This window comes from Canis lupus, chromosome 2, assembly GCF_011100685.1.
Source record: "Canis lupus familiaris isolate Mischka breed German Shepherd chromosome 2, alternate assembly UU_Cfam_GSD_1.0, whole genome shotgun sequence".
Taxonomy (NCBI): Eukaryota; Metazoa; Chordata; class Mammalia; order Carnivora; family Canidae; genus Canis; species Canis lupus.
Window position 1 is genome coordinate 20,106,377 of NC_049223.1, and position 27,053 is coordinate 20,133,429.

Sequence of the window (27,053 nt, forward strand, 5' to 3'; positions counted from 1 at the left end):
CATAAGGGACTTCTATTACTCACTACTGTGATTTACTAGGTGCCAAGAATGGAAAATGCTCTTCCTTCTTAAGCTCTAAGGCACTTGAGGGCATTTATTTTCATACAAATTGGACCTGAACTAGGTGATAACGATGGCAACTGAAAGGAAGGAAATAATGTAAATGAACAATTGTCAAGACTTAGTAATGGCTGGCCATGATGGAAAGTAAAGGAGTAAAGTTAAGAGTAAGGAATAAGGAAGAGATGTTAAGGATGACTCTAGAATTTTGATCCAATGTACCCAAGAAAAGTATGGCAAAATGGACAGACATAAGGAGATTTAGTTATAGAAATATAAAGATTCTACTATAGAAATAACATTTAGAATAATTTTCTTAATATCTACTTTCTCCACTCAGTGTTTAGATTTCTTACAGTTCATATTCTCATCGGTACATATACATAAATAGGAGTCGTTAGTATATTCATTTCTGGCACCAAAATCCTTTTTCCTATTTAAAATATGGATGTATTCAGGTTTCTGTGTTGGTGCTGATTGGAAAATGAGGGTTGGCCAGAGGAGTATCTTGTATACATTAATTGAGTGAAAGCATTTCAGAGAAGAAACAGCTGTGATGGTCAGAAATCCCTAAAAATTCAATGATCTAGCCTAATCCTGTTAAACATGATTGTATAACAAGACCATCTGCTAAATGCATAGCCCAGACACTGGAGGGTGGAGGAAGGGAAGTGCAGGTTTTGTTTCACAGAAATCTTGCAGGCAATAAAAACTGGGGGAAGACATGGGCTGAATGCCAAGACGATCATTGTCTTGTTCAGGCCCGTAATGTCTGATGATTATACCATGAAGCCATCTCAGACAATTATACCAAATGGAAAAAAAATGACCCATTATCTGTTTTAAGGAGTGCTCTGTGTGTGTGTGTGTGTGTGTGTGTGTAAGCAAACACCCAAGCAAGAAAGAACCTACACATAAGAAGAAATAAAAGGATGGCTTTAGCCAAGGGAATAATGCATAATCAAACCTTGAGCTCCTTGAAATTGATTTGAAGTTTAGTTGAACTAAATTCAAATCTTATATTCAAAGTTTATTTCTACTTCTCAAACTGCTACTCAAGTTATCCTGTAAAGTAAATTATATTCCTTATTGAGCAAGATTTTCATAATTTCATTATAAACACATTAGAAATTTTAGTATACAATCTAACTTGTAAAAATATTTTATGAATTAGTTTAAATGGAATTAATTAAGTCAACTGACAGAGTTCCTGGACTTGAATCTAACAGTGTCATAAAGTGGAAGTAAAAGTGAATGGAGAGATAAAACCCGTGAATTCTAGAACCAGCTCTCCCATGACAATGTTACTTTAGTAACTTAGCTTCTCTGGGCCTGACTTTACTCTCCTGAATGTGATGTGGATGCATGGAAGGCTTCTCCAAGGGTCTTTTTGAACTCCACACTCCTCTGATCCTATAATCCAAGATCTAGACTTACGACCTTCCAGATAAAGACACTACCAAAAAAAGAGAACTGTAGGCCAATATCTCTGATGAATGTAGATGCAAAAATTCCCAACAAAATATTAACAAGCTGAATCCAACAATACATTTTAAAAAATCATACACATGAAGTGGAATTGATTTATGCAAGGTGGTTCAATATTCCCAAATCAATCAAAATGATATATCACATCAATAAGAATAAAAAACCATGTGATCATTCCAATAAATGCAGAAAAACCATGTGACAAAGTAGAACCTATATTCATGATGAAAACCCTAAACCAAGTAGTTTTAGAGAGAATACACCTCAACATAATAAAGGCCATACATGAGAAATCCACAGCTAATGTCATACACAATGGTGAAAGAGATTTTCCCCTAAGCTCAGGAATAAGAAAAGAATGTCCACTTTCACAGCTTTTATTCAACATAGGACTGGAAGCTCTAACCACAGCAATCAGACAACAAAAAGAAAAAGGTAACCCAACTGGTAAGAAACAAGTAACACTGTCACTATTTGCAGATGACATGATACTATACATAGAAAACCCTGAAGACCCCACCAAAAAACTACTAGAACTACTAAATGAATTCAGTAAGATCTCGGGATATAAAATCAATGTGCAGAAATCTGTTGCATTTCTATACACAAATAATGAAGCAGCAGAAAGAGAAATTAAGAAAACAACCCTTTTTACAATTGCACCAAAAAATAATAAAATACCAAGAAGGTGAAAAGCCTGTACTCTGAAAACTATAAAACACTGATGAAAGAAATTGAAGATGACACAAAGAAATGGGAAGACATCCCATGCTCATAGTTTGGAAGAACAAATATCGTTAAAATGTCCATACTACCCAAAGCAATCTACAGATTTAATGCAATCCTTATCAGGGCACCTGGGTGGCTCAGTCTGTTAATGCAATCTGTCAAAATACCAACAGCATTTTTCACAGAACTAGAACAAATAATCTTAAAATTTTGTGATTCCATAGAAATAATCTTAAAGTTTGTATAGAGCCACAAAAGACCCCAAATAGCCAAAGCAATCTTCGAAAAGAAGAATAAGACTGGAAATATCACAATCCCAGGTATCAAGTTATCCTACCAAGCTGTAGAAATCTAAACAGTATGGTACTGGAAAAATAGACACTTAGATCAGTGGAAAATAGAGATCCCAAAAATAAACCCATGATTATATAGTCAATCTTCAATAAAGCAGGCAAGAATATCCACTGGGAAAAAGTCTTTTCAACAATGGTGTTGAGAAAACTTAACAGTTACATGCAAAAGAATGAAACTGGACCACTTTCTTACACCATGCACAAAAATAAAGTCAAAATGGGTCAAAAAAAATCAAAATGGGTCAAAAACCTAAAAGACCTGAAGCCATAAAAATCCTAGAAGAGAGCACAGGCAGTCACTTCTCTGACATTGGCCATAGCAACGTTTTTTCTAGATATGCCTCCTGAGGCAGGAAAAACAAATGTAAAAATATATTATTGGGACTACATCAAAATGAAAGGCTTCTGCATAGCAAAGGAAACAATCAACAGAACTAAAAGACAAAATACTGAATGGAAGAAGATAGTTGCAAAAAAAAAAAAAAAAAAAAAAAGGAAGAAGATAGTTGCAAATTATGTATCTGATAAAGGGTTAATGTCCAAAATATATAAAGAACTTCTACAACTCAGCACCAGAAACCAAATAATCTGGTTAAAAATGGTCAGAAGACATGAACAGAAATTTCTCCAAAGAGGCCATACATATGGCCAACTGACACATGAAAAGATATTTGACATCACTCATCATCAGGGAAATGCAAATCAAAATTACAAGGAGATATCGCCTCACACCTCATACCTATCAGAATGTCTAAAATCAAAACACAAGAAACAACAAGTGTTGGTGAGGATGTGGAGAAAGAGGAACCCTCATGCACTGTTAGTGGAAATGTAAACTGGTATAGCCACTGTGGAAGCTTCCTCTAAACATTAAAATTAGAATTACTGTATGATCCCATAATGTCACTACTGGATATTTACCCAAAGAATGTAAAAACACTAATTCAAAGAGATATACGTACCCTTCTGTTTACTGCAGCATTAGTTACAATAGCCACATTATAGAAGCAGCCCAGTGTCCATCAAAAGATGGATGGATTAAAAAAAACTGGTATGTATATACAATAGATTATTACTCAGCCATAAAAAAGAATGAAATCTTGTCATTTGCAACTACACTAATGGATCTACAGAGCACAATGCTAGTGAAATTACGTCGGTCGGAGAAAGACAAATACCATATGATTTCACCCACATGTGGAATTTAAGAAACAAAACAAATGAGCAATGAGAAACGGAAACAAACCAAACAGATTTTTAACTATGAAGAACAAACAGATGGTTACCAGAGGGGAGGTGCATGGGGGGATGGGTGAAATAGGTGAAGGAGATTAAGAGTACTCTTATCATGATGAGCACTGAGTAATGACTAGAATTGTTGAATCACCATATTGTACACCTGAAACTAATCTAACACTGTATATTAAATATACTGGGCTTAAAATAAGAAAAAATTTTAGGAAAAAGGGTGTTTCTTCTCATTCATTTATTCAATTTCTTGTATCTGTATGAACTCATGGATATTTTATCTGTATGAACTCATGGCTATTTATTTTATCTTTAGGGCTATAATCCATTGCTATATTTGTTTATATTTGTTGCCCAATGTGTTCTATATTTAGCTGTTGGGGACTCTTTCCAGTTCATTCCTGTGTTCTTTTAATATTTCCCATCCTTTTATGAGCATTTCCTTACTTTATAACATCATATGCTCCAAAATTATCCTGAATTTACCCTGCTACAGCCCTGGAATCAATCATGCTTCAAAGACATATAGTTTCTTTATTGAAGAACAATATTTAGAAATTGCTATCTAGACAATAGGTGTTATCATGGCAGCTAGGGTATTAAGACTTGTAATGCACTTCTGTGGATTGACATATTGCCATATATTATAGCTACATTGCAAACCATCAATATTCCTTGAAATCAACAAATTATATTTTCATTATTCGGCTTATATCTTGTAAGTCAACATTTTTCATTTTAGTTGTCAACAACAGGTATTTGGGCAATGTTAATATTATTTATTCAGCCAATGTTTAGAACAGCCACCATTTTTCTTCACTTTTAAGGATGACAATATTAGAATATTTACTAGTTATGACACTCAAGAGATTGTATTTTAGAAATACAATTTATTAGTTTATTCAACAAATACTTATTAAGTGTCTTTCACGTGCTTGGTACTGTTCTAGGTTTTGGGGATATAGCACTGAATTAAATAATGACCCTGCCTTCATGGACCAGAGTTCAAATTCTAGCTGTAACACTGGCTTACTGTGTAAGCTTGACAAGTTTACGTAACCACACAAGCCTCAGTCCTCATTGGTAAAATGGTTATACAATGCCTAATAGTTTCTCCTTTAAATGGGGGTTGTGGGTGTTAAATTGGATAACATGTATAAAGCAGTTAGCACTGTGAACACCTAGTAGCAATTATTAAATATTAGTTATAAATGATACACTGATACTATTTTGACATAATCCATGCCTTTAAGAAACAATGCAATCAAGGAGATAAAAGCATTCAACAATTAACTGTAGTATATGACAGCATATGAGAAGAGTTTTAAGAGGTAAAATAGTAATAATAATAATGAATGAGTTAAATAGAGAAGTTTCTTCTAGCTAAGGTGTTAAAGAAAGCTTCATGGGGGGAGTTATGGTTAAGAAAGGTCTTAATACAGGTATAATTTTAAGTGGTTATAAGGAGGCAGCATTGCAGCAGAGGAATACAGCATGAGAAAGACTCAATTTTGGAAGTGACTTGGCTCAAATTGATACCAAGTATCAGTTTACTCCAATTGGAGCATAAATGTTTGTGTTTTGTTTTGATTTTGTATATTTTTTATTGGAGTTTGATTTGCCAACATATAGTATAACACCCAGTGCTCATTCTATCAAGTGCCCCCCTCAGTGCCCATAAGTCAATCGGAGAAGGACAATCATTATATGGTTTCACTCATATGGGAAATATAAAAAATAGTGAAAGGGATTATAGGGGAAGGGAAAGAAAATGAGTGGGAAAAATAAGAGAGGGTGACAAAGCACGAGATGGGAGCATAAATGGAGAGATTCAATGATGAGTAAATTTGGGGCAGATAATGAAGAGGCTTAAATAGCATATCAAATTATTGGTATTTTATTAGGAAAATAATGGAAGAAGAGATTCTGTTTTATATTTCAATATGACACTTTTACTTCAGTCTTTAGCAATGAGCAGAATGATCTGTAATGAAAAAGAAACTTGAGGGCAAAAGCCATTAAAGTATCCCGGGTGAAAGCAGTACACCGACCCAGGTGAGTACGGCATAATGCCAGTGCAGCCTGGATGTGAGTGGGAATAAGACGACTCAGCCACCTTCAACTTTTTTTTTTGCATTCCCACAAGCAATGAATGAAAGCTCCTACAGTTTCACAATCTCACCACCATTTGATACTATCAGTGACCTGAATTTGGGCCTTCCTAACAGGTGCATATCATTACATAGGCTCATTTGCCATCTGTATATCTTCTTTGGTGAGGTGTCTATTAAGGTCTTTGACTCATTTTTTAATGGAGCTGTTTTCTTATTATTAAGTTTGAAGAGTTTTTTGTCTTTTTCAGATAACATCCTTTATCAGACGTATCTTTTGCAAATATTTTTTCCAGTTTGTGGCTTATCTTCTCATTCTCTGGACATTGTTTTTCATGGAGCAGAAATTTTTAATTTTTAATTTTTAATTTTCAATTCTTCCTTTCATGGATCGTGCCTTTCATGTTGTATCTAAAAAGTCATCACCATACCCCAGGTCATCTATGGGCTTTCTTCTATGTTACCTAGAAGTTTTGTAGTTTGTGTTATACATGTAAATTTCTGATCTGTTTTGACTTAATTTTTGTGAAAAGTGTAAATAGATTATTACTGTTGAAGAGATTATCTTTTCTCCATTGTATTACCTTTGCACCTATGTCAAAGATCAGTTGACCATATTCATATGCGTGTATTTCTGGGTTCTCAATTCTTCTCCATTATTTGTTTATTCTTTCACCAACACCATACCATCTTGATTACAGATTTATAGTAAGTCTTCAAGTAGAGCAGTGTCAGTTCTCCAACTTTGTTCTCCTTCAATATTGTATTGGCTATTTTGCATCTTTTGCTCATCAAAATGCATTTTAGATTCTGTTTGTTGATAGCCACAAAATGACTTGCTGAGAACTGTACTGGGATTGCACTGAATCTATAGAGCAATGACATCTTAACAGTATTGAGTTTTCCTACCCATGAACATGGGATATGGCTCCATTTATTTAGTTCTTTGATATCTTTCATCAGAGGTTTGTTTTTTAGCTTTCCTCAAATAGAGTTGTACATATTTTGTTAGATTTATTTGTAAATATTTCATTTTGGGAAGGAGGATGGTAATGTAAATGGTATTTGTGCTTTTAATGTCAAATTCTACTTATTCGTTGCTGGTGTATGAGACAATGACTCTTGTATATTCTCTTTGTATCCTGCAACCTTGCTATATCTAGTCTCAGGAGTTCATTTGCTTATTCTTTTGGATTTTATACTTAGATGATCATATCATCTGTGAACAAGATAGTTTTATTCTTCTATTCCCAATCCATATACCTTTAATTTCCTTGTCTAATTCCATTAGCTAGGACTTACTATTTTTTTAAGATTTTATTTCTTTGAGATAGAGAGCTAGTGAGATAGAGAGAGAGAGAGAGAGAGAGCATGAACAGGGGGAGGAGAGAAGGAGAGGGAGAAGCAGGCTCTCCACTAAACAGAGAGCCTGACATGGGGCTCGATCCCAGGACCCTGGGATCATGACCTGAGCTGAAGTCAGATGCTTAACCCACTGAGCCACCCAGGCATCCCTAGCTAGGACTTCTGTTATGATCCTAGAAAGCAGTGGTGAGAGGGGACATCATTGTCTTATTCCTAATCTTAATGAAAAAGCTTCAAAGTTTTTAGCATTAAGTATAATATTAGCTGTAGGGTTTTTGTAGATATTATTTATAAAGTTGAGGAAGTTCTCTATTCCTAGTTTACTAAGAGTTTCCATCAAGAATAAGTGTAGGATATTGTTGAATTCTTTTTCTGCATCTATTGATATGATCATGATTTTTTTTCTTCTGTAGCTTTTAGATGTAATGGATTACATTAATTGATTTTCAGATGTTGAACTAGACTTGCATACCTAAATCACACTTGATTGTGGTGTATAATTCTTTTTATATATTGTTGGATTCAATACACAAATATTTTGAAGATTTCTGCATGAGAGGTATTGACCTATAGTGTTTTGTTTTTTTTTAAATTTGTATTGTCTTTGTCTCATTTTGATAATAGGATAATGCTGGTATCATAGGATGAGTTAAGGCTTATTCCCTCTATTATATCTTCTGGAAGAGAACGTAGATAATTTGTATAATTTCTTTCTTAAATCTTTGATAGAATTCACAAGTGAACTCATCTGGACTTTGTGCTTACTGTTTTGGAAGGTTATTAATTGTCAATTTAATTTATTTAGTAGATACGGGCCTACTCCAATTACCTCTTTCTTCTTGAGTTAGTTTTGGCAGATTGTGTCTTTCAAGAAATTGGTCCATTTCACTTACATTATCAAATTTATGGGCTTAGAGTTATATTCCTTTATTATTCCTTTAATGTCTATATAACATCCCTTCTTTCATTTATCTTATTAGTAATGTGTGTTCTCTCTACTTTTGTCTTATTTAGCCTGGCTAGAGGGTTATTGGTTATATTGATCTTTTCAAAGACCTAGCTTATAACTTTGTTGATTTTCCTTTGATTTTATATTTTAAATTACATTGATTTCTGATCTAATTATTATTTCTTTTCTTCTGCTTACTTTGGATTTAATTTGCTCCGCTTTTTCTATTTTCCTAAGGGAGAAGCTTAGTTTACTTATATCTTTCTTCTTTTCTAATTTATGTATTTGATGGTATAAATTACCCTCTAGGCACTGTTTTCACTACATCCCACAAATTTTGGTAAGTTGCATTTTAATTTTCATTTAATTTAAAATATTAATTTGTCTCGGGTTTTCTGCTTTGAGCCATGTGTTGTTTAGAAGTATGTCATTTAATCTCCTAATACTTTGGGATTTTCCAGATATCTGTTATTGATTTCTAGTTTAATTCCATTGTGGTCTGAGACCAAACATTGTATGATTTCTAGTCTTTCAAATTTGTTAGAGTGTGTTTCATGCCCAGACTATGGTCTATCTTGGTGAACATTCCATATGAGCTTGAGAAGAATGTGCTTTCCATTGTTCTTAGATGAAGCAGTCTATGGATATCAATTATACCCAGTTGATTGGTGATGTTGAGTTCAATTATGTCCCCATTGATTTTTGCCTGCTGGGTCTGTTCATTTCTGATAGAGAGGTGTTGAAGTCTCCAACCATAATAGGGGATTAATCTATTACTCCTTGCATTTTTGTTAGCTTTTGCCTAGCACTCTGCTGTTAGGCACAGACACGTTAAGGATCATCATGTCTTATTGGAGAATTGGCTCCCTTAACATTATGTAATGCCCCTCTTTATTTCCGATAACTTGCCTTAGTCTGAAGTCTGCTATGTCTGAAACTAATATGGCTACTCCTGTTGTCTTTTGATCACTGTTACCATGGTATCATTCTCCATCCACTTACTTGTATTCTATATGTGTCTTTATATTTAAAGTGTGTGCCTTACAAACAACATATAGTTGGGTCTTGATTTTTTTGTCCATTCTGACAATATCTATAATTTAATTGGTGTATTTAGACCACTGAAGTTCCAAGTGATTGTTGATATAATTAGATTCAGTTCTATTATATTCGTTAGTACTTTCCATTGTTGCCTTTGTTCTTTATTCTTATTTTTGTCTTTCACTCTTTTTTCTGCCTGGTATTGACTATTTTATGTGATTCTATATTTTTCTCCATACTTAGGATATACTTCTTTTTAACTTTTATTAAGCAGTTGGCCCAGGGTTTGCAGTATATTTTTACAAGGAATCGAATCCCACTTTCAAATAACACTGTAGCACTTCACATGTAATGTAGCACCTTAGAAACAAAAGAACCCTAATTCTTCCTTTCCATTCTTTGTATTAATGTTGCCATATAGTTATTTGATACACACACACAGACACACACAGAATGTGTAAATAAAATGTACATACATAATAAGGTAAGTTATATATATATACATAGTCAAATACAGTGTTGCTATTGTCATTTTGCTGTTACATGTTAGATCAACTTGGGATAAGAGAAGTAAGATTTTTTTATTTTACTTTCACTTACTCCTTCTCTTGCTCTTCATTTCTTGTTTTTTAAAGTTAAAATATTTTTCCAGTTTTATTGAAATATAATTTGCATATATTACTATGTAAGTTTAAGGGGTCTAGCATATGGATTGATATACATATCATATATATTGTACATATGTTGTTGCTCTTCATTTCATTATATGGATCCAAGTTTCTGATTTACATCATTTCCTTCTTTAGAAGAACTTCTTTTTAACATATTTTGAAAGCAGAACTATTGTCAATAAATTCCCTCAGTTTTTGTTTGCCTGAGAAGGCTGTTTTCCTTCACTTTTGAAGGGCAATTTTTCAGGGTAAAAAAAATCCAGGGTTTTTATCTCTTAACATTTCAAATATTTTACTTCATTTTCTTCTTGTTTGCATGGTTTCTGGAGAAAAGTTGGATATAATGCTATCTTTTCTCCTCTATAAATAAGATATTTTTCCCCTCTGGCGTCTTTCAGAATTATTTTATTTTTCTTTCTTTTTCTTTCTGTAGCTTGAAAATGATATGCATAGGTGTAGTTATTTTGCCATTTATCTGTTTTAGTGTTCTCTGAGCCTCCTGCATCTTTGGTTTGGTATCTGACATTAATTTTAAGAAAATATTCATCATTATTATTTTAACATTTCTTCTGTTTCTTTTTTTTTTTCTCTCTCTCTCTTTCTGTATTCCCATTATGCATATGTTACGTCTTTTGTAGTCCCACAGCCTTTGGATATTCTGTTCTGTTTTTTTCCAATCTACTTTCTCTTTGCCTTTCAGTTTGGAAGGTTCCTATTGATATACCCTCTAGCTTAGATATCTTTCCTCTACTGTGTACAAGTTACTAATAAGTCCATCAGAGACATTCTTCATTTCTGTTACAGAGTTTCTGATCTCTATAATTTATTTTTGGTTCTTAGAATTTCCATCTTTCTGCTTACCTTGAGCATCTGTTCTTATAGGCTGTATTTTATCCTTTAGAGCCCTTAGCATATTAATCATAATTGTTTTAAATTCCAAGTCTTATAATTCCAACATCCCTGCCATGTAGGAGTCTGGTTTTAAGGTTTGCTCTCTCTTTCTCTTCCTACTATATTTTTTTGCCTTTTAGTCATGTCTTGTAATATTCTTATAATTAGGCATGATATACTGAATAAAAGGAACTGCCATAAATAGGCCTTGGGAATAGAGTGGTAGGCATTGGGGGAGGGGAAGTGTTTTATAATCCTATGAGTAGGTCTGTCTTTTAGTGAGCCTGTGCCTCTGGACTGTAAACTTACACATGCTTCTTAGTCTTCTTCTTTATGGTAGGCAGGATGTCAAAAGTGGGCTAGAGTCAGTATTTCCCTTCCCCTGGGTCAGTTAGAACCTGGCAGAGATCCACAAGGTAAAACTCACAAATGCATACCTTCCATGACCAGATCCTATGGAGTTGTTAATCCCCAGAGTCATCCACACTGAGCCTCCAGCAGTTCAACTGCTGCTCAGGTTTCGGCATCCAGCACTGGATCCCTTGGAGATTGCCACTCCAACAAGTGGTCCACTGTATTTGCCTGTCAGTTGCTCCAGTCTGGGGGCAGCAGTTTGCCCTGTTACCTAACTCCTCTTATGGATCTAGGAAGAGCTGTTGGTTTTTTCAGTTTACTCAGCTTTTTACTTGTTGTGAAGATGGAGTGGTGACTTCCAAGCTTTCCGTGTGCTGGACCAGAAACGCACGTCTGTCAGTTTAAGTTTGAACTAATCCCCTTCTAAATACTCAATCATAGAAGCTGGCTTCTCTACGAAACCCAAGGCAACAGTAAATATGACAGGATATCGTTTACACTTGATCTTACTTGTAAAGATGTACTTAATAAAAACACAATGCCTTGCCACGGTTCCTTTAATGGGTGAGGGGCAGGATGTGGAGGAGTGAGAGGAAGTTCTCCTGGACTTAGAACCTCTGCATTATTTCTGACCTCCCACTGCATATGCTTGCTAAAAGTCATTTTTAATTTATTAATATGTAATTTAAAAGCCATATTTTAGAGCAATTCACTTGAGGCATCCCTTCTGCCGTTGTACACCCTGGACATTTTCCCAGGAGTTCACTTCCCACTTTTGAACTCAGTTCAAATGTCACTTCCTTAGGAAGTCTTCCCTGACTCTTGTCCTTTCTCTAACAACACTTACCTCAGATTGAAATTACACATTTGTGTGATTATTTAATAAATATCTATTTCACCCCACTAGACTGGGACACTGTATTAGGTGAGGGCAAGTGCTGGATTTGGTTTTGCTCACTATGGAATCGCTTGTGCCCAAAGTAATAGCTGGCACTAAAGACACCTAGTAAATATGTGTAGAATGTGAACGTAAATGAATGATTGAATGAATGAATGAAAGAATGAATGAATGAATTTCCTCACAGCCACATACCTAGGCAGATAAACTGTTGTTGCTCTCCTCTTTTTACCTGGTCACTATCTTCCAGCTCTACTTAAATCCAGTAAGCTATTTTATTCCTGTGCAGAATGAGAATGGAAATGTAAGCAGAGGTGATGATGCCCTTTAAAATAAACTTTGACATCGTCTCCTGGGATCATAAGAAGCTCTATTCAAGTGATGCAAGCAGAGCCCTTAACCCTAGTAGAACACTTGACCCTAGCTCTGTATTCACTGGACATTTAAATGTCAATTGCTGTTCAAACTGCTAAGCCAGGAGGCCCAACAGCCAGTGTGATAGAAACATCACCAAACTAGAGCCAGGAGACCCATATTCTCACTTCTTCAGCCATCATTATCATCTCTATAGCCTCAGATGTACCACTTACATCTCCTGACCTCAGCTTCTTCACCCCTCAAGACTGTTGTAAAGGCAGTTTGCAAACTATAAAGAACTCTACATAGTCAATTGTTGTAATTTCTTAACACCACACATCAAATGGAGGTGGGAGGGTTCAGAATCTAGCTCTAAGGCAGAGGTCCAAGCTCTTTGAACCAGATCTGTGCCTTAACATGATGACTCGGGTAATTCTTGCCACAAACTTCCTACAAGAGAAGGGATGAGACATTTTCAAAATAACTAACATAACCAAAATCCTTCTCAGTACTTCATCTTGCAAACATTGTTCATGTAATGCTCTTCTTTCTATATGGCCATGATTTTTATTTTCTTACTGATGTTATTAATAGCTGGTTTCCAAAAAACTACCAACCCAAACAGAAATTTATGAGAGCACAAGCATACAAGAGAAAGCTCGGGGTCGGGGCACCTGGGTGGCTCAGTCAGTTAAGTGTCTGCCTTCAGCTAGGCTCAGGTCATGATCCCAGGGTCCTGGATCCAGCCTATCATGTTCCCTGCTCAGCAGGGAGTCTGCTTCTCCCTCTGCACTGCCCCCCATGCTTATGCGTGCTCTCTTTCTCTCTCAAATAAATAAAATTTTAAAAAAGAAAAAGAAAAGAAAAGGAATGAAAGCAAGCAAGCAACCAAGCAAGCTAGCTAGCTCAGGGTCTGGCCAGCCCTCAGGCTAAATTTTGAGGTAGGTGAAGCTCACTGGGGCAATACTCAGCCCCTCTGATCCCCAGCTTCCTTTTCTTTCTGTCCCGGATGACTCCTCTATGCCAGCTGCAGAAAGACACTCCTTTTCTCAGATGTGTGGTGAGGAAAGACCTAAGATACTTATTCTTATCTGGACATTAGTGACTTGGGGAAGTAGGTCACACCTAGGAGCTCTGATCTGGGGTAGGGGTGGGGACATAATGGCCGAGTTTTTTACAAGCCCCCTCGGAGAGATGGCTGATAGACTCAAGTGCCTCAAGGAAAGGGAGTGTATCTACTCACCCTCTGCTGAACCTTTGGTGGCTAGGGCAGAACTCGGCTCATGGTGGGTGTTCAATAAGGAGCCTGAATGTGGGAACCACTGCATAAATGTTCTTCTCTTCCTCTCCTGCTTCCCTTGCAACTCTATCAGTGTGTATCTTCGTGTATCAGTCTGCCATGGCTGCCATTACAAAGTACCACATGCTGGGTGGTTCAAACAGTAGCAATTATCTCCTCAGGGTTCTGGAGGCTACAAGTCCAAGATCAAGATATGGGTAGGGCTCATTTCTTCTGAGGCCTCTCTCCTTGGCTTTTAGAAGGCCAGTTTCTCCTTGTGTCCTCACATGGTCTTCCCTTTCAGAGTGTCTCTGCCGGTCCTACTAGATTAGGGCCCACCCTCATGACCTCATGTCAACTTAATTACTTCCTTAAAGGCCCTTTAAAGTCACATTCTGAATTACTGGAGGTTAGGGCTTCAACATATAAACTCTGGGGGAGGGGACACAATTCAGTCCCTGACACTTTAGCAAACTCATAAAGTCCCACAAGGTTTTAATCCTAGTCTTTTATCTGTTAGGCTGGATGTGGGGCAAATGTCTTTGAGATACCAAGCTCCTCTAGAAGACTGTGAAATCATTCCCAGTAGGCAGCCACTTATAAATGGGACCATTCCTAAAGAAACAGAGTTTTCTCCAAGACTTTTAGCAACTGACTGAACAGCACACATGTTGGAAGTGTGGCCACACCATGGATAAAGTGAAATGCCTTTGATATGGTGACAACAAATGCAACAAGTAAAGCATTAAGCAAACAGCAGAGGGAAAGAGGCAATTCTTGCAGCTGCGGGATGCCAATAACATTTGGAAAACTGTTTTCCTAAGGCGGACTCATCATTTGATATTTCACCCTTATTTTGTGTGGGATTTTTTAAAAAGGAAAATAAACTCTCAGTAAATTAGAATGTTGCAACCTAATACTGCATTCCAACTCATAAATGTTTTTCTTCAGAGTTCATTTGGAAGCATTTCAGACAGATTGTTAGGATTATTACTTTCTGGGATAAAACCATGCATTTTTTTTTCAAGCATTTCTTCCTCAACTCATAACCTTCCTCTCAGTAATATTTTGCATGTTGCAATAAAAAAGCAAGGAAGAAAGGCGGCCTCTATTTTTAGATTAATGCATTTGCCAAACTCAAGTAGACTTATCTAAATGCCTGCTTCCCACAGACACGAGCTGTTTCTCTGGTGCCGAACATTTAAGCCAATTTCATAACCTACTTACAAGTCAACATTGCCATATTTACTCACCATCTTTAACCCCATTGTCTTATACATCACCTTCAATCCCACCGCTTCTCTGAAGAGCATCCCCATAGGAAAATAAGCAGAGCCCAGGTGGGGTCCAGGTGAACCATCCTGCTGGTTGGGCATCATTCATCTTGAAAACACTGATATGTGCTGCCTGGACAGTGAGAAGGGCCTGGTGGGGAGGGGAGATACTGTGAACTGTGAGCATCAGTAACATTAAGATGGGAGCCAGGAGTCTTTGGACGATCTGTTCAGGCAGCTGAGTCATGGAGGTAAGCAGGTCTAATGCCTGAGTCTGGGTAAGCCAGGGAGAAAGCCAGAAACTGGCCATCCTATCATGGAGGCAAGAGAAGAAGCCAACTCTGCAGGAGCAAAGCTGACCGACAGTCACAGAGGCATCCTGGACTGCACCAGGGCAGAGAAGGCACAGTCATGCAGCTCCCACCAATTCTGCAGAACTTATGGCTTTCTGGAACCACACAGGAACCTTGGAGATCTCACCAGACATTTGGCAGAGGAGAGTGACTTGTCCAGAGTCATCAGGAAATGAGTGGCGAAGTGAACTGGAATTTAGAATTCCTGATTTTTACACTCCATTCAGTAATTTTCCAGTTGAAACAAAGCACTGCTTTCAAAGAGGACTTCAAGGATGTTGGAGAGATCCAACAAGTGAATTTACCAATCATGAGTGGCCTGCGAACACATAAAACCATATACATGTGTTTATAGTGACTTTCCCAAAACTGGAAGCAACACAAGTGTCCACTAGCCAGGGATGGACACTCTGTGAGCCATTCACAAAGTGGAGCAGCTGAGTAAGAAAGAAGAATGAGCTCAAGACACACACAACATGGCAGACAACTCCCTGATGAGAGGGGAAGAAGCCAGACCCAAAAAGCGACATGCTCTATGCTTCCCTCTCTCTGACGTTCTGGAAAACAGATTAGGGGCCTCCAGGGCAAGGGGCGGGGAGGGTTTGGTGACAGGCAGCAGAGATGACATTTTAGGATGATGGAGCTGTTCTGTATCTTGAGCATGGTGGCAGTCATATGAGTGGATGCATTGAACCAAAATCTTGGAACAGGATACTAAAAGGGATGCAATTTACTGTGTGCAAAATATACCTTAATTTTAAAAATTTTATTTAAAAAAAAAAGATTTTATTGATTTATTCATAATAGACACAGAGAGAGGGAAAGAGAGGCAGAGACACAGGCAGAGGGAGAAGTAGGCTCCCTGCAGGGAGCCTGATGGGGGACTTGATCCCAGGACCCCAGGATCAATCACTGAGCCACTCAGGTGCCCTTATTTTAAAATTTTTTAAGGAGAGAAACAATGGCCCATAGACGTGCTTCTGGGAAGCAGCCTGGTAAAATAGGAAAACATGTCAGCCCTGTAGCCAGACTGCCTGGGTTTAAACTTGGCCTTGTTTCCTACTGTTTAGCTTCTCTGATCCTCCTTTACCTCATTTTAAAATGGGAATAATTAGAGTATGCACCTCGTGGGATTATTGCAACAAAGGAATTTGTATATTCAGAGTGTTTAGAAAGTTAGCTTTTGCCTGACACATCTCTGCAGGATTGTCCCATATGGCCTCAGGACAGATTCCTAGAAGTGCAAATCACAGGTCAAAGGTTTGCATTGTCAGACTCACTGGCAAACTACCTTTCAAGAAAATCGTGCCCATTTACCCTCAACGCACACAGACAGCATGAGTGCCCAGTCCTTGGCTCTCCACCCAACACTGCCTGCCAAGATTCTTTCATCTCTTCCAGTCAAGAGGTCAAAAATGATAACTCATTGTTCCTCTCATTTGGATCCTTTAACTGACTAATGAGGCTGAACATCTCTCTACATATCTATTGGTCTTAACTATTTATTTTGATGTGCATTTCCTCTTTACAACCTTTATATTAGAATGTTTATAGTTTTATTATTAATTTATATGTGTTTAGTATGAACTAGAGTTAATAATAATTATTTTTTACTACGTTGCAGACATTCTTGTAAGCATTGAAAAATACATTTGGTCAGGCATATAGATTATAAATGTCTTCCTCTGTTTCTTTCATTTCTCCTTGGACCCTGCTTTGATATTTTGCAGAAGAATTTAACTGTAAAATTCCTTTGTGATTTGTTTTGGTCACATTTGAGGTGGCCTTCTGTCTTGAGTAATCGTAATCTTTTTATACAACTATTAGCTGTATGTTCCCGTATTTCTCAAGTTCCTTACAGCAATTCTCATTGGCTAGGATTATTCTAAATTAGTAAATGAGTCTTAATTTCAAAATAGAAAAGGAATGTTCTGATGGCATTTTTGGCTACAGACATAAGCATTAGTACATTTCTCAACAAAACGGGATAGTAGCAAGGAAAAGTAAGAGGGTGGCAGGTAAGAAGACTTACATCTTGTGAAACGTAGGCTCTCGGCTGGCCAAAGGGACTTCCACTAAAGGACTCTAGGTGATCTTTTAACGCATTTGTGTCACCCCTCTTCCTTCTGCCTCCCCTCCCATCGGCCCCCCTCTCTCTCCTCCAACCACTCCCTCCTGCCCACGTACGCCCATACTCAAACAAAGTTGATGTTTTCACATAGAATTTCTTCCAATTCTAAAATTTCCTTCCTAGGTTAATAAAAATCAGGCTCTGTAGTCTAAGCACCACTTGAAAAGTTTGGCTCTTTTCTTCTTCCTCATTTAGTAATAATAATTTTGGAGAAATAAAATACAGAACGGAGGTGTAATACATCTCCTATGACCTCACATTTTTAGGGTTATTTTTTCTTGCCAACTGATCCTGCGTTCATGCTAATGTTCCCCTTTTTGAATCCTTTAAAGTAGGCAGTTGTTTCATCAAAAGCCAAAAAGAAAATAAACTGTGTCTCGGGCAATGTGAGGTGATAACAAAGAGCTCCAGCATTTGGGGACCAGTTTTAGACTAAGGAGAAAGAACCAATTTTAGTCACCACTTATTTCTTCAAGAAAAAAAGATAGCTGTGTCTTGTATAAAGAAAGGCAAATTTTTTTGTTTTCAGAATCTGCCTTTAAGAAGTTTCTAGAAAAAAGGAAAATAAATATTATATAATGGCATAGGACCTGTTATCTCAGAGCAAGAAATAAAGTTTGCAGAGTTATGAATCCAAGTATCAGTACCAAATTACTTTCTCTTCAGATTATCTTTTAAATTCCTAAGCATGATGGAATTATGCAAATCTTAAAAAGTAGTGTGTGCATGCATATATATACATGCACACACGTGTACATTTAGGTATACATATATGTATATATGCATGTACATACATGTATAGATGGGTATTTGTGTGTATACATACATGTGTGTATACATATATACACAAACATCAGTCTGTGTATGGATAAAGATCATATAACTATATAGGTATGTATATGTATATGTATATGTATATGTATATGTATATGTATATGGAAACCACATAGTACTTTTTAAAACAAATCACATATTTTGAAAGGGCGAATTGGTTAGGAATATAAATTGGCAGATCAAGTCTCCCCTCTAGAGAGATCTCAGAATTTTAAGCTTCTGAGCATAAATGTTTCTGGCCTTTCCAGCAGGCACACTACCAAGGTGGTGTCTCCAAAGGCAAACATACTTTCCTGGTAGATAACTGTTTTCTTGGCCTCGGAATAACTGTAGCCACATTCTCATGAAGAAAATTGTGGCCTTTTTTGCCAGTTACTTTATGTTCCCAGAGTAGTAAACTTCCCACCCTCAGGCACAGAAACCAAATTTCCTAAAGAAAAAGGCCTCTTGCTCATTATTGTCAGGGGATGTCTCTCAGCTTCTTGTCTACAATGATCTAGTTATGATGCAGCTTCTATACTGCTTTCTGGAGTGTTCTAGAATCTGGAGCTTCTATGTGTGTGTGTGTGTGTGTGTGTGTGTGTGTGTGCATGCACACTCACATATGGAAAAATCCAGCAGAATTTAACTATGGTTTCCATTAACCTGTGTTAACAATTGGCCCATTTTCTTCCTCTCTTATCTTTAGTACATTGTCTTGTTATTACTTATTCTCCAATTATAAAGCCTCTGTTCCAAATCTGGCCCAGTGCTTGGTACTGTGGATGCAGATTCTTTCTTTCTTCATTTATTTCCATGAAGTATCTGTGATATGCAAGCTTGAAGAAAGATCCCTGCCCTGGAAAAGTTTACAGTCTTTTTTCTTTGCCATTTCCAGAGAAGTCCATTCTTAAAACTCCTCTTTGATAAAAGATCTAATCTTGGTATATTCCTATTTCATCATATTTGGAGCCAAAAACAAAGCACATACATAATTCCTCTCGAATCAGTTTTTGTAATAGAATTCTCTTGTCTGATGTCTCATCAATAACAGGGATCCATCTGGGGGCCACCAGTCTTGTGTAACTACTGGAGTCCACGGCACACACGGAGAATAGAGTTCACATTTCTTCAAATCAGTAGCTCTTCTTCCTCTGACAGAGCAAAAAATGCACTGATATGCTGGAAGAGATGAATGTAACAGGAAAAAATAAAAGTGAAAATACTTGAAAAAGCTGAAACTGATGTAATTTTAAAAATTGGTAGACTCAGAAACTTTGGCTTCTGGCTTCAAAGACTTGAACTTTGGAAAAGACTCTTATTCCAAAGCCATAATTATTCAAATTGTCGATTTTTTTAATGCATCTTTTAATCTCACCCCTAAAGAGATGATCTCTTGATCATCTCTTGAAGATGACCTTCATTTGACTTTTTCAAACATTCACATATACACTTTTTTAGACATGGAGCTTTGGAGTCCAGTCTCAAACCTATCATCTGAATCTGATTCTATGTCTATTAAAACACGAGACATCTCAACTGTGGTTTTAACCTTGAAGATATTTGAGTCCATTTTTTTTTTTGAAGGTCTTATGTTGGGTTCTTCCAGCACAGACATTAAGACAAGGATTAGAAAGCAAGCAGGTCATGTGAGAAATGGTCCAAAGAAACATCGCCAAGGGAGGAGGGTAGAGGGTAGAGGAAGGAAGATGGTTATGAAGCACATTGACACAGTGGGCAGAGGGAGCTGGGGACATGTGAGACATGGGGAAGAACGCATGCCTCAGGGCTATCCCCTTGGAGGGGTAAGGAAGCGGTCATCCCTGGTTATGGCCTGCTTCCATCCATCATTAGCTGAGGGCTCAGGCCAGGGGCACTTCCGGCCCTCCAAGGGGAATCATGCTTGCAGTCCGATGCTGCTCCTACATCCAGGAAAGGTGGCTGCTGAGGGAATGTGGCTACAAATCATCATCTTGTGCAAACTCCACTAGACCAATTTCTTGATCGGTTTTCCATATGGACAGGCCAGATAAGTTCCTCTCTCTCTCTCTTTTTTTTTTTTTTTTTTCATTTTCATTTCTGCTCTGCTAGGATTAACCACTTATGGTCTCAAATGTTGTAAGTCTTCTTCTGTGGCTGTTATTTCTACCAGGTCCAGTTTTCTCACATCTACATCTAAATTTTACTCTGGAGATTCAGCCATTGTCATTTGTATGTTTGTTTGGTGGCATTTAACAAGAGTAACCATTATAGATTAGATATACAGAAACAGACCGCTTTACCCATGTATTAGCCAAGTGCTGTGATCAGTGTGAGCGTTACCCCTCAGACAGCCTAAGATTGTTCTAGTGCCTGGCACTGCTGTAGACCAGCCCCACCTCTCACCTAATGTGGACTCCAGTGAATTTATAGGTTTGCCCTCTTAAGCCTCAATTTACCTACCTGCAAAATTGTGCAAATAGTAGAGACTTCCTAGCTTCTTGTAAGGAATAATCAAGGTCAACTCTTCAAAAGAATTCCCAGATCAGAGTAAGTATTCAACATGTATTATTATTATTATCGCTGTTGTTGTTATTTAAGATCATTATAATGACACCAATTATTTCATAAACTACAATCACTTTGACAAGAGGATACTCACCATCCACACTATTCATAAAGAGCAAATGGTCATGTCAAAAAGGCAGTCAAAATGTCCCACTTCACGGGTAATGACATCTGCCTCACAGGGTCGTTGGTGAAAGGAATGGGAAAACAAGGTGTGTAACATGCCCGGTACATACAAGCACTGAGCATATGGTTTTTTTTCCCTTTCCTTTTCCTTAATGTGCAGGCCTCCAGTGTGGAGGATAAGAGGAATGGTGTTATAATGTATTTTTAAAACATTTCTAGAAAGCTGACATTCCCGAGTCTAGAAGAGACTGAGATCTACTGGTTTGTGTGTCCCACAGAGTTACAGCGCAGTTCCAACATCCTTTCCTGAATGTCTTCAGGAAGGTGCAATTTGCTGCTCCCGCTGGATGTGCCTCACTCTACAATCAGCATCTCAGGATGCTCTATATGCTATTTATGATGAGCTTAGATTGTTTCTGTAAAATATGTACATGTGTTCTGAGTTCTTGTCTTTTTTAGATTTAATCGTAGGTGCATTCGGGACAGGAAAAGTAGCTGTTTACAGGTACGTGGCTTGTGGTATGCAAAGGTCCTTCTAACTGTTTCAAGTGCATTTCCTTTCTGCCACTAGTTTTACCTTCAAGAGTCTATGCCACCTCTTTATTTTGGAAAACAATTAGATGCTTTTTTTTTTTTTAAGTCTGGAGGAATCTTTGCTCTCCACTCTTTTCCTTTCTTTCATCTCTCTGCCTTTTTATTCTCATCCTCATGACCAAACTTCTAGTCCCTACTAACATAATGTGAAATTAAGATATGAATCTCAGCAGAACTTAAAACAGGATGCATTCCTTAGATGTTACTAGGTCTGAATTCTTCTCTTTGGTTTGGAAATGCATTGAAATGTGCTTATAGAGAAAGGGTACCAGTGGGAAGAGGTTACTATTTACCCTGGTTTCTATAAATCAGGTGTAGAGACTAAGGGAATGGAATGTGCCAGGAATTGATATTCCAAAAGCAAGCATGAACAACAGTTCATACCTGACAGATCTGGATTCAAAGCCCTAGCCGTTCCACACACTCACTCATGTGTCATCTTGGGCAAGTTCCTACAATTTTCTAAGCCTCTGAGTTTTCATTTGTTAAATGGGGACAACAGTACTTGCTTTAGGAGTTTATTTTTGTGAAGAGGATTAAGTGAGAATCTTCAGGTAAAGTACACAGAATTGTATGTTATAGTAGACAGCTGGTGCTCAAAAATGTTAGATTCTTTTTTCTTCTGAAAAAAAAAAAAAACTTTCTAGGAATTCAGGACACTAGATCGGGATGTCAAAACAAAAGGCAGAGAGCAGTCCTGGGTGTTCTGGGCACTGCTAACCTAGCCCCACCCCCAGAGCAATTCTAAAGTTAGGTTTACCCAAGTAAGTGAGATTTTCACCTTCAACCATCCCAAGGCATACATACACATACATACACATAGGCTGGTGTAGACCGGCCCCTCACTGCTTTGGGTTATAGAGGATCAGATGAATGAAAAGCTCAAGTATCTAAGGATGAGGCTATGTGTGCAGTGGCCAGAATGATGCTCCACTCAGGGCTGATGAACTCATATTCCAGCTGCTAGGGTCTAACTCCACCACCCAGTCCTCTTTCCTTCCCTCACTCCTTCACAGGGGTCAGACCTACATCACGGTCAGATGCTGGCTGCCAGCCTCCTCCCTCCTAGTTGGGGCCCATGTGGTAATCATGAAACTGTTTCACACACTGGTCCGAAGCACTGCCTCCCCTCCCATCAGAGGAAAAGTTACCCATCTTTTCATGTTGTCATCTGGAGTCCTGGCTCTGAACTCTCCTATCTTGGAACAGAGCTTTAAAAATTGCCCCATCCCCTTCCCCAGTGAGTTACTCACTTGTCTCGTTATCCTCACCTGGGGGGTTAAAATGGAGTTTGCTGCGCATTAGAACCACCTGGAGGGCTTGGTGAACCTTCTGATGCCTGCCTGGCCCCGACCCCCTGCAGTTTTGATGCACTTCGTCTGTGGTGGGGCCGGGGCATATCACCTGTCTGAAAACTCCACAGGTGCATACATCGTGCAGTCAGGATTGAGAACCTCGGCTCTGTGTGAAGTACACAGTGATCTTGCCAACCCACCATGATGTGTTTAGCTAAACCTACAAAGCTTGGATAGGAAATTATCAATCAAAATAAAAAACCATCAACCCAGCAGGAAAGAAAATTTGCAAACCTAGAGTACTTACAGGCAGGAGCAAATAGAGGATGATGCATTTCCTCAGACCCGAATGTAGCAGATCCCAGCACAGCACTTCGCAGCAATATCCCCAAAATACCTGGAGTCCACTCCATAAACAAAGCAGGTCTGTGAATGCCGTTTTGCTTGACAGACCCACAGCATCCTTGATTTGTAGCCATAAGCCATAAGCCCACACGTGTTTGAAGGTAATTAAGTCTGGAGCCCACCTGTTCACCCAGGAAGGCAAAATCTTGGTACAAAGGCTGGGAATGTTGGCAGAGGCCTCTAGAAGTGGGGTGTCTCTCCTGTGGCTCATTGTAACCCTGTGTCTTCTCCCCGCAGGGCAAGGCCAGTTGTCACTGTAGACGCCCAGCTTTTGCTGCACCCAATGATTATCAATCTGGAAAATAAAACATGCCAGATTCCAGAGTCTTTGTCATCTGTGGCCTGGTGAGTTAGTCTGGTGTTTCTCAAACTCTGATGTGGATTCAAATCACCTGGGCTTCTCGTGGTAATCCAGCTTCTGGGGTGGGGCCTGGGACTTTGTAGTTCTGAGAAACTCCAATCAAGTGTGCATCCAATTTAAGTAACAAAGAGTTAGTCTTTCTGAATGGAGAAGGAAAATGTGAGATCTATATATATATACATAGACCTCACACACACACGCACACACACATATAGCGAGAGAGAGATAAAATATTACTATATATATTACTATACAATATTACAACATATACAATATATTGCTCTGTCCTACATACACACACACACTAGAATATTACATAACCCCCCAAAAAGATGAGATCTTGCCATTTGAGGCAACATGAATGGACCTGGAGGGTATCATGCTAAGTAAAATAAGTCAGACTAGGAAAGACAAATACCATATGATTCTACTCATAAATGGAATCTAAAAAAAATTGAATAAACAAAAAGAATCTACATACAGAGAACAAACTAGTGGTTGCCAGAGGGGATGGGGATGGGGGCTGGACAAAATGGGTGAAGGCGAGAGGGAGACACAGTCTCCCAATTATGAAATGAGTAAGTACCAGGAATAAAAGCAGAACATGAGGAACGCAGTCAGTGACATTATAGTAACAATGTAATGGGACAGATGGTAGCTATACTTTGTGGTGACCATAGCATGATGTGTATACTCGTCAAAGCACTAAGTTGTATACCTGAAGCTAATGTAATGTGTCAACTACACTCTGAAATTTTTTTTAAGATAACAATATTCAGAGAGATGGAAGATGTAAGCAGGTATGATGGCTATAATGGCAGCAATATTTCTCAATGTCATAGAAGAAAAGCACAAATACAGAAAGGAAGAAAACTAGAGTATTTCTTGTGGTTCTAATCTGGAGTGGGAGGCATGAATGCACACATGGTTTTCAATATATAGAGACAGAAAGAAGTATAGATATAGACAAAAAACAGTTAGTCTTTCAAAAAAAAAAAGAGAAGGATCTTTTTACATGATGCTGATCTTTTGTTGTTAACTAATCACTTGAGGCTAATTCTCCAATCTATAGGCTCCAGGTAAGAGAAGAAGCATAAAAACATTTGGGGCAATTTCCAATAAAACAAATCTGGGAGATCTCTTTTTGATTCTTGGCATGCTAAAATAAATATTAACCAAAATGAAAATATATGGATACCCCCTCTCAGACATTTTTTTTAATAGTCAGACTTCAGTTAAGTCACTTGGTTTCCTGCACTGTGAAAACATATGTCAGTTTTACAATTTAGAGTACATAATCAGACAAAAAGTACACATTATTAAAATAGGAATTTTAGGGGCACTTGGATGGCTCAGTCTGTTAAGCGTCTACCTTCTGCTCAGGTCATGATCCCAGGATCCTGAGATCAAGTCTCACATCAGGCTCCCTGCTCATGAGAAGCCTGCTTCTCCCTCTCTCTGCCACTCCCCCTGCTTGTGCTCTCTCTTGCTCTCTCACTCTCTCTGACAAATAAATAAATAAAATCTTTTTTAAAAATAGCAATTTTGTGCTCACAACTCTATTGTTGTGGCCCTGATCTCATTATCAGGAATATTAGTAGAATTACAGTTCCTTTGGTGGACAGTAGGAGGAAACCATCTATATCTATATCACTTCTCAAAGTGTTGCCTCTCAATCTTGCTAGTCATCTAAAGGAACTACAAATGGAACTCGATTGTAACACAGCTTGAGAATATGCGACTTTGTTTCTCAATATGGAGGTCCTCAAGAGTCAGAAGTCTGTGGTATTGGGTAATGCCAACAGGGTATATCCTCTAGAAAATCAACAAATCCTCGGAGTGTTTGAGATTTGCCCTCATTTTCCATAAGGTGTGGTCTAACTCAGACAGTATGTTCAGTTCCAAAGAATGTCAGAATGCAGAACCAACCAGTCTTGACCTAGAGAGCTTAGTTCCAACCAAGCTCAATGTGTTGTTGATGGTCTTTTGACAAGAGTCAAAAGCTTCAAATGCTGGAGTCAAAGCCTTCATGGGTGGAGGTCGAGCAGGGGGGCGGGGGGGTGAGGAGGACCCTGAAGAAATGTGGAAAAAACGTCCTTAGCTGGGTGCTCCCTGATTCATTCTGGGAGGCGTGCCCTCTTCTTTACCGGTTTTTGAAAGTAGCTGGGAAAAGTGCCCTGAGCACATTTTTAAATGGTTTAAAACCATAAAGTATTATAATGAAAACCTGATCTGAGAAAATATGTGAAAGAGCCAGCATCTGTCCTTACCCTGGCGTGATTCACTCATTGAAATGAACTGTGGGAGCTACTTGGGCAAGAGTGCTAAGACTTCAGTATTTCCCCAAAGAGTCTAGTGTTCCATGTTCACAATTGAATGGACCCCAGGCTGGAGTTTTTTGAGCATCTGGGTGTGGCAGGCTCTGACATCAAGTGCTATTTTGAACTAGATCATTATTTCGAAGGATTTGTAGGGTTATTTTTTTAAAATAAAATATAAGTATTTTTAATTGACATGGGTCTGTTTGTTTTTATAGGAAGAGTATTACTTTGTTACAAAAAAAAAAGTGTTTCTTTACATGAGCTGTTTCCCTTATTGCATTAAATCATATTATTACAGTAAGATGGAATTTGTTATGTGGGCAAATGAATAAATATATGTCTTTATGATTATTTATTCCACTCTATTGCATGCATTCTCTGAGAAACATTTCATTTCCACGCGCAAAAATTTGGAATTAATGGAGGCTCAGGGTACTTGAAGATGAAAGTTAAGAGCCGGCTCAGTCTAGAATGTGTTTCTCTGATAGTTTTTATTTTAGGAATTTAGGTCAGTGTTTCCAAAATGATTGATGGGCAGTTGTCGGTTTGCTTTCTTAGAGTTTTTGTCTGTATTTGATATAACCTTATATTCTACATCTGAAAACTATTTAAGTGAACCCTAACTGGAAAATAGTTCTTCACGTTTATCAGTGTGAATTTCTGTGACTTTCAAATAGCTGTGTAGTTTTATAAAGTATCTGCTACTGGCATTTCCAAATTAGAAAAAATAAAAAATAAAACCGGCACAGTAAATATTAACATTGTTATTAATCAATTAGAAAAATAAAAAGTATTTAGTAAGATATTTCATTTGATAAATATGAAAGACCTTCATTATCCATTTTCAAATTTAAGAATACCTTTTTGCATAAAGTAGTATGCCTAACTCTATGCAAAATATTTGCTGTCACTGAAATTGAATTAAATTGCTTAGATTGAGAAATGAGAGGTGCCTGGCTGGCTCAGAGAAGCATGCAACTCCTGATCTCGAGATCGTGAGTTCAAGCCCCACGTTGGATGTGGAGATTTCTTAAAATAA

General features: G+C 37.8%; 1 protein-coding gene across 1 annotated transcript in view; it reads left to right on the forward strand.

The window, feature by feature from the left end:
* ITGA8 (integrin subunit alpha 8) overlaps positions 1 to 27,053 on the forward strand; it is a 169,267-nt gene that overhangs the window by 71,671 nt on the left and 70,543 nt on the right. The window contains exons 14-15 of the mRNA XM_038530016.1: positions 21,498 to 21,543; positions 23,570 to 23,677. Coding sequence (XP_038385944.1) covers positions 21,498 to 21,543; positions 23,570 to 23,677 — 154 coding nt within the window. The remainder of the gene's footprint in view (positions 1 to 21,497; positions 21,544 to 23,569; positions 23,678 to 27,053) is intronic.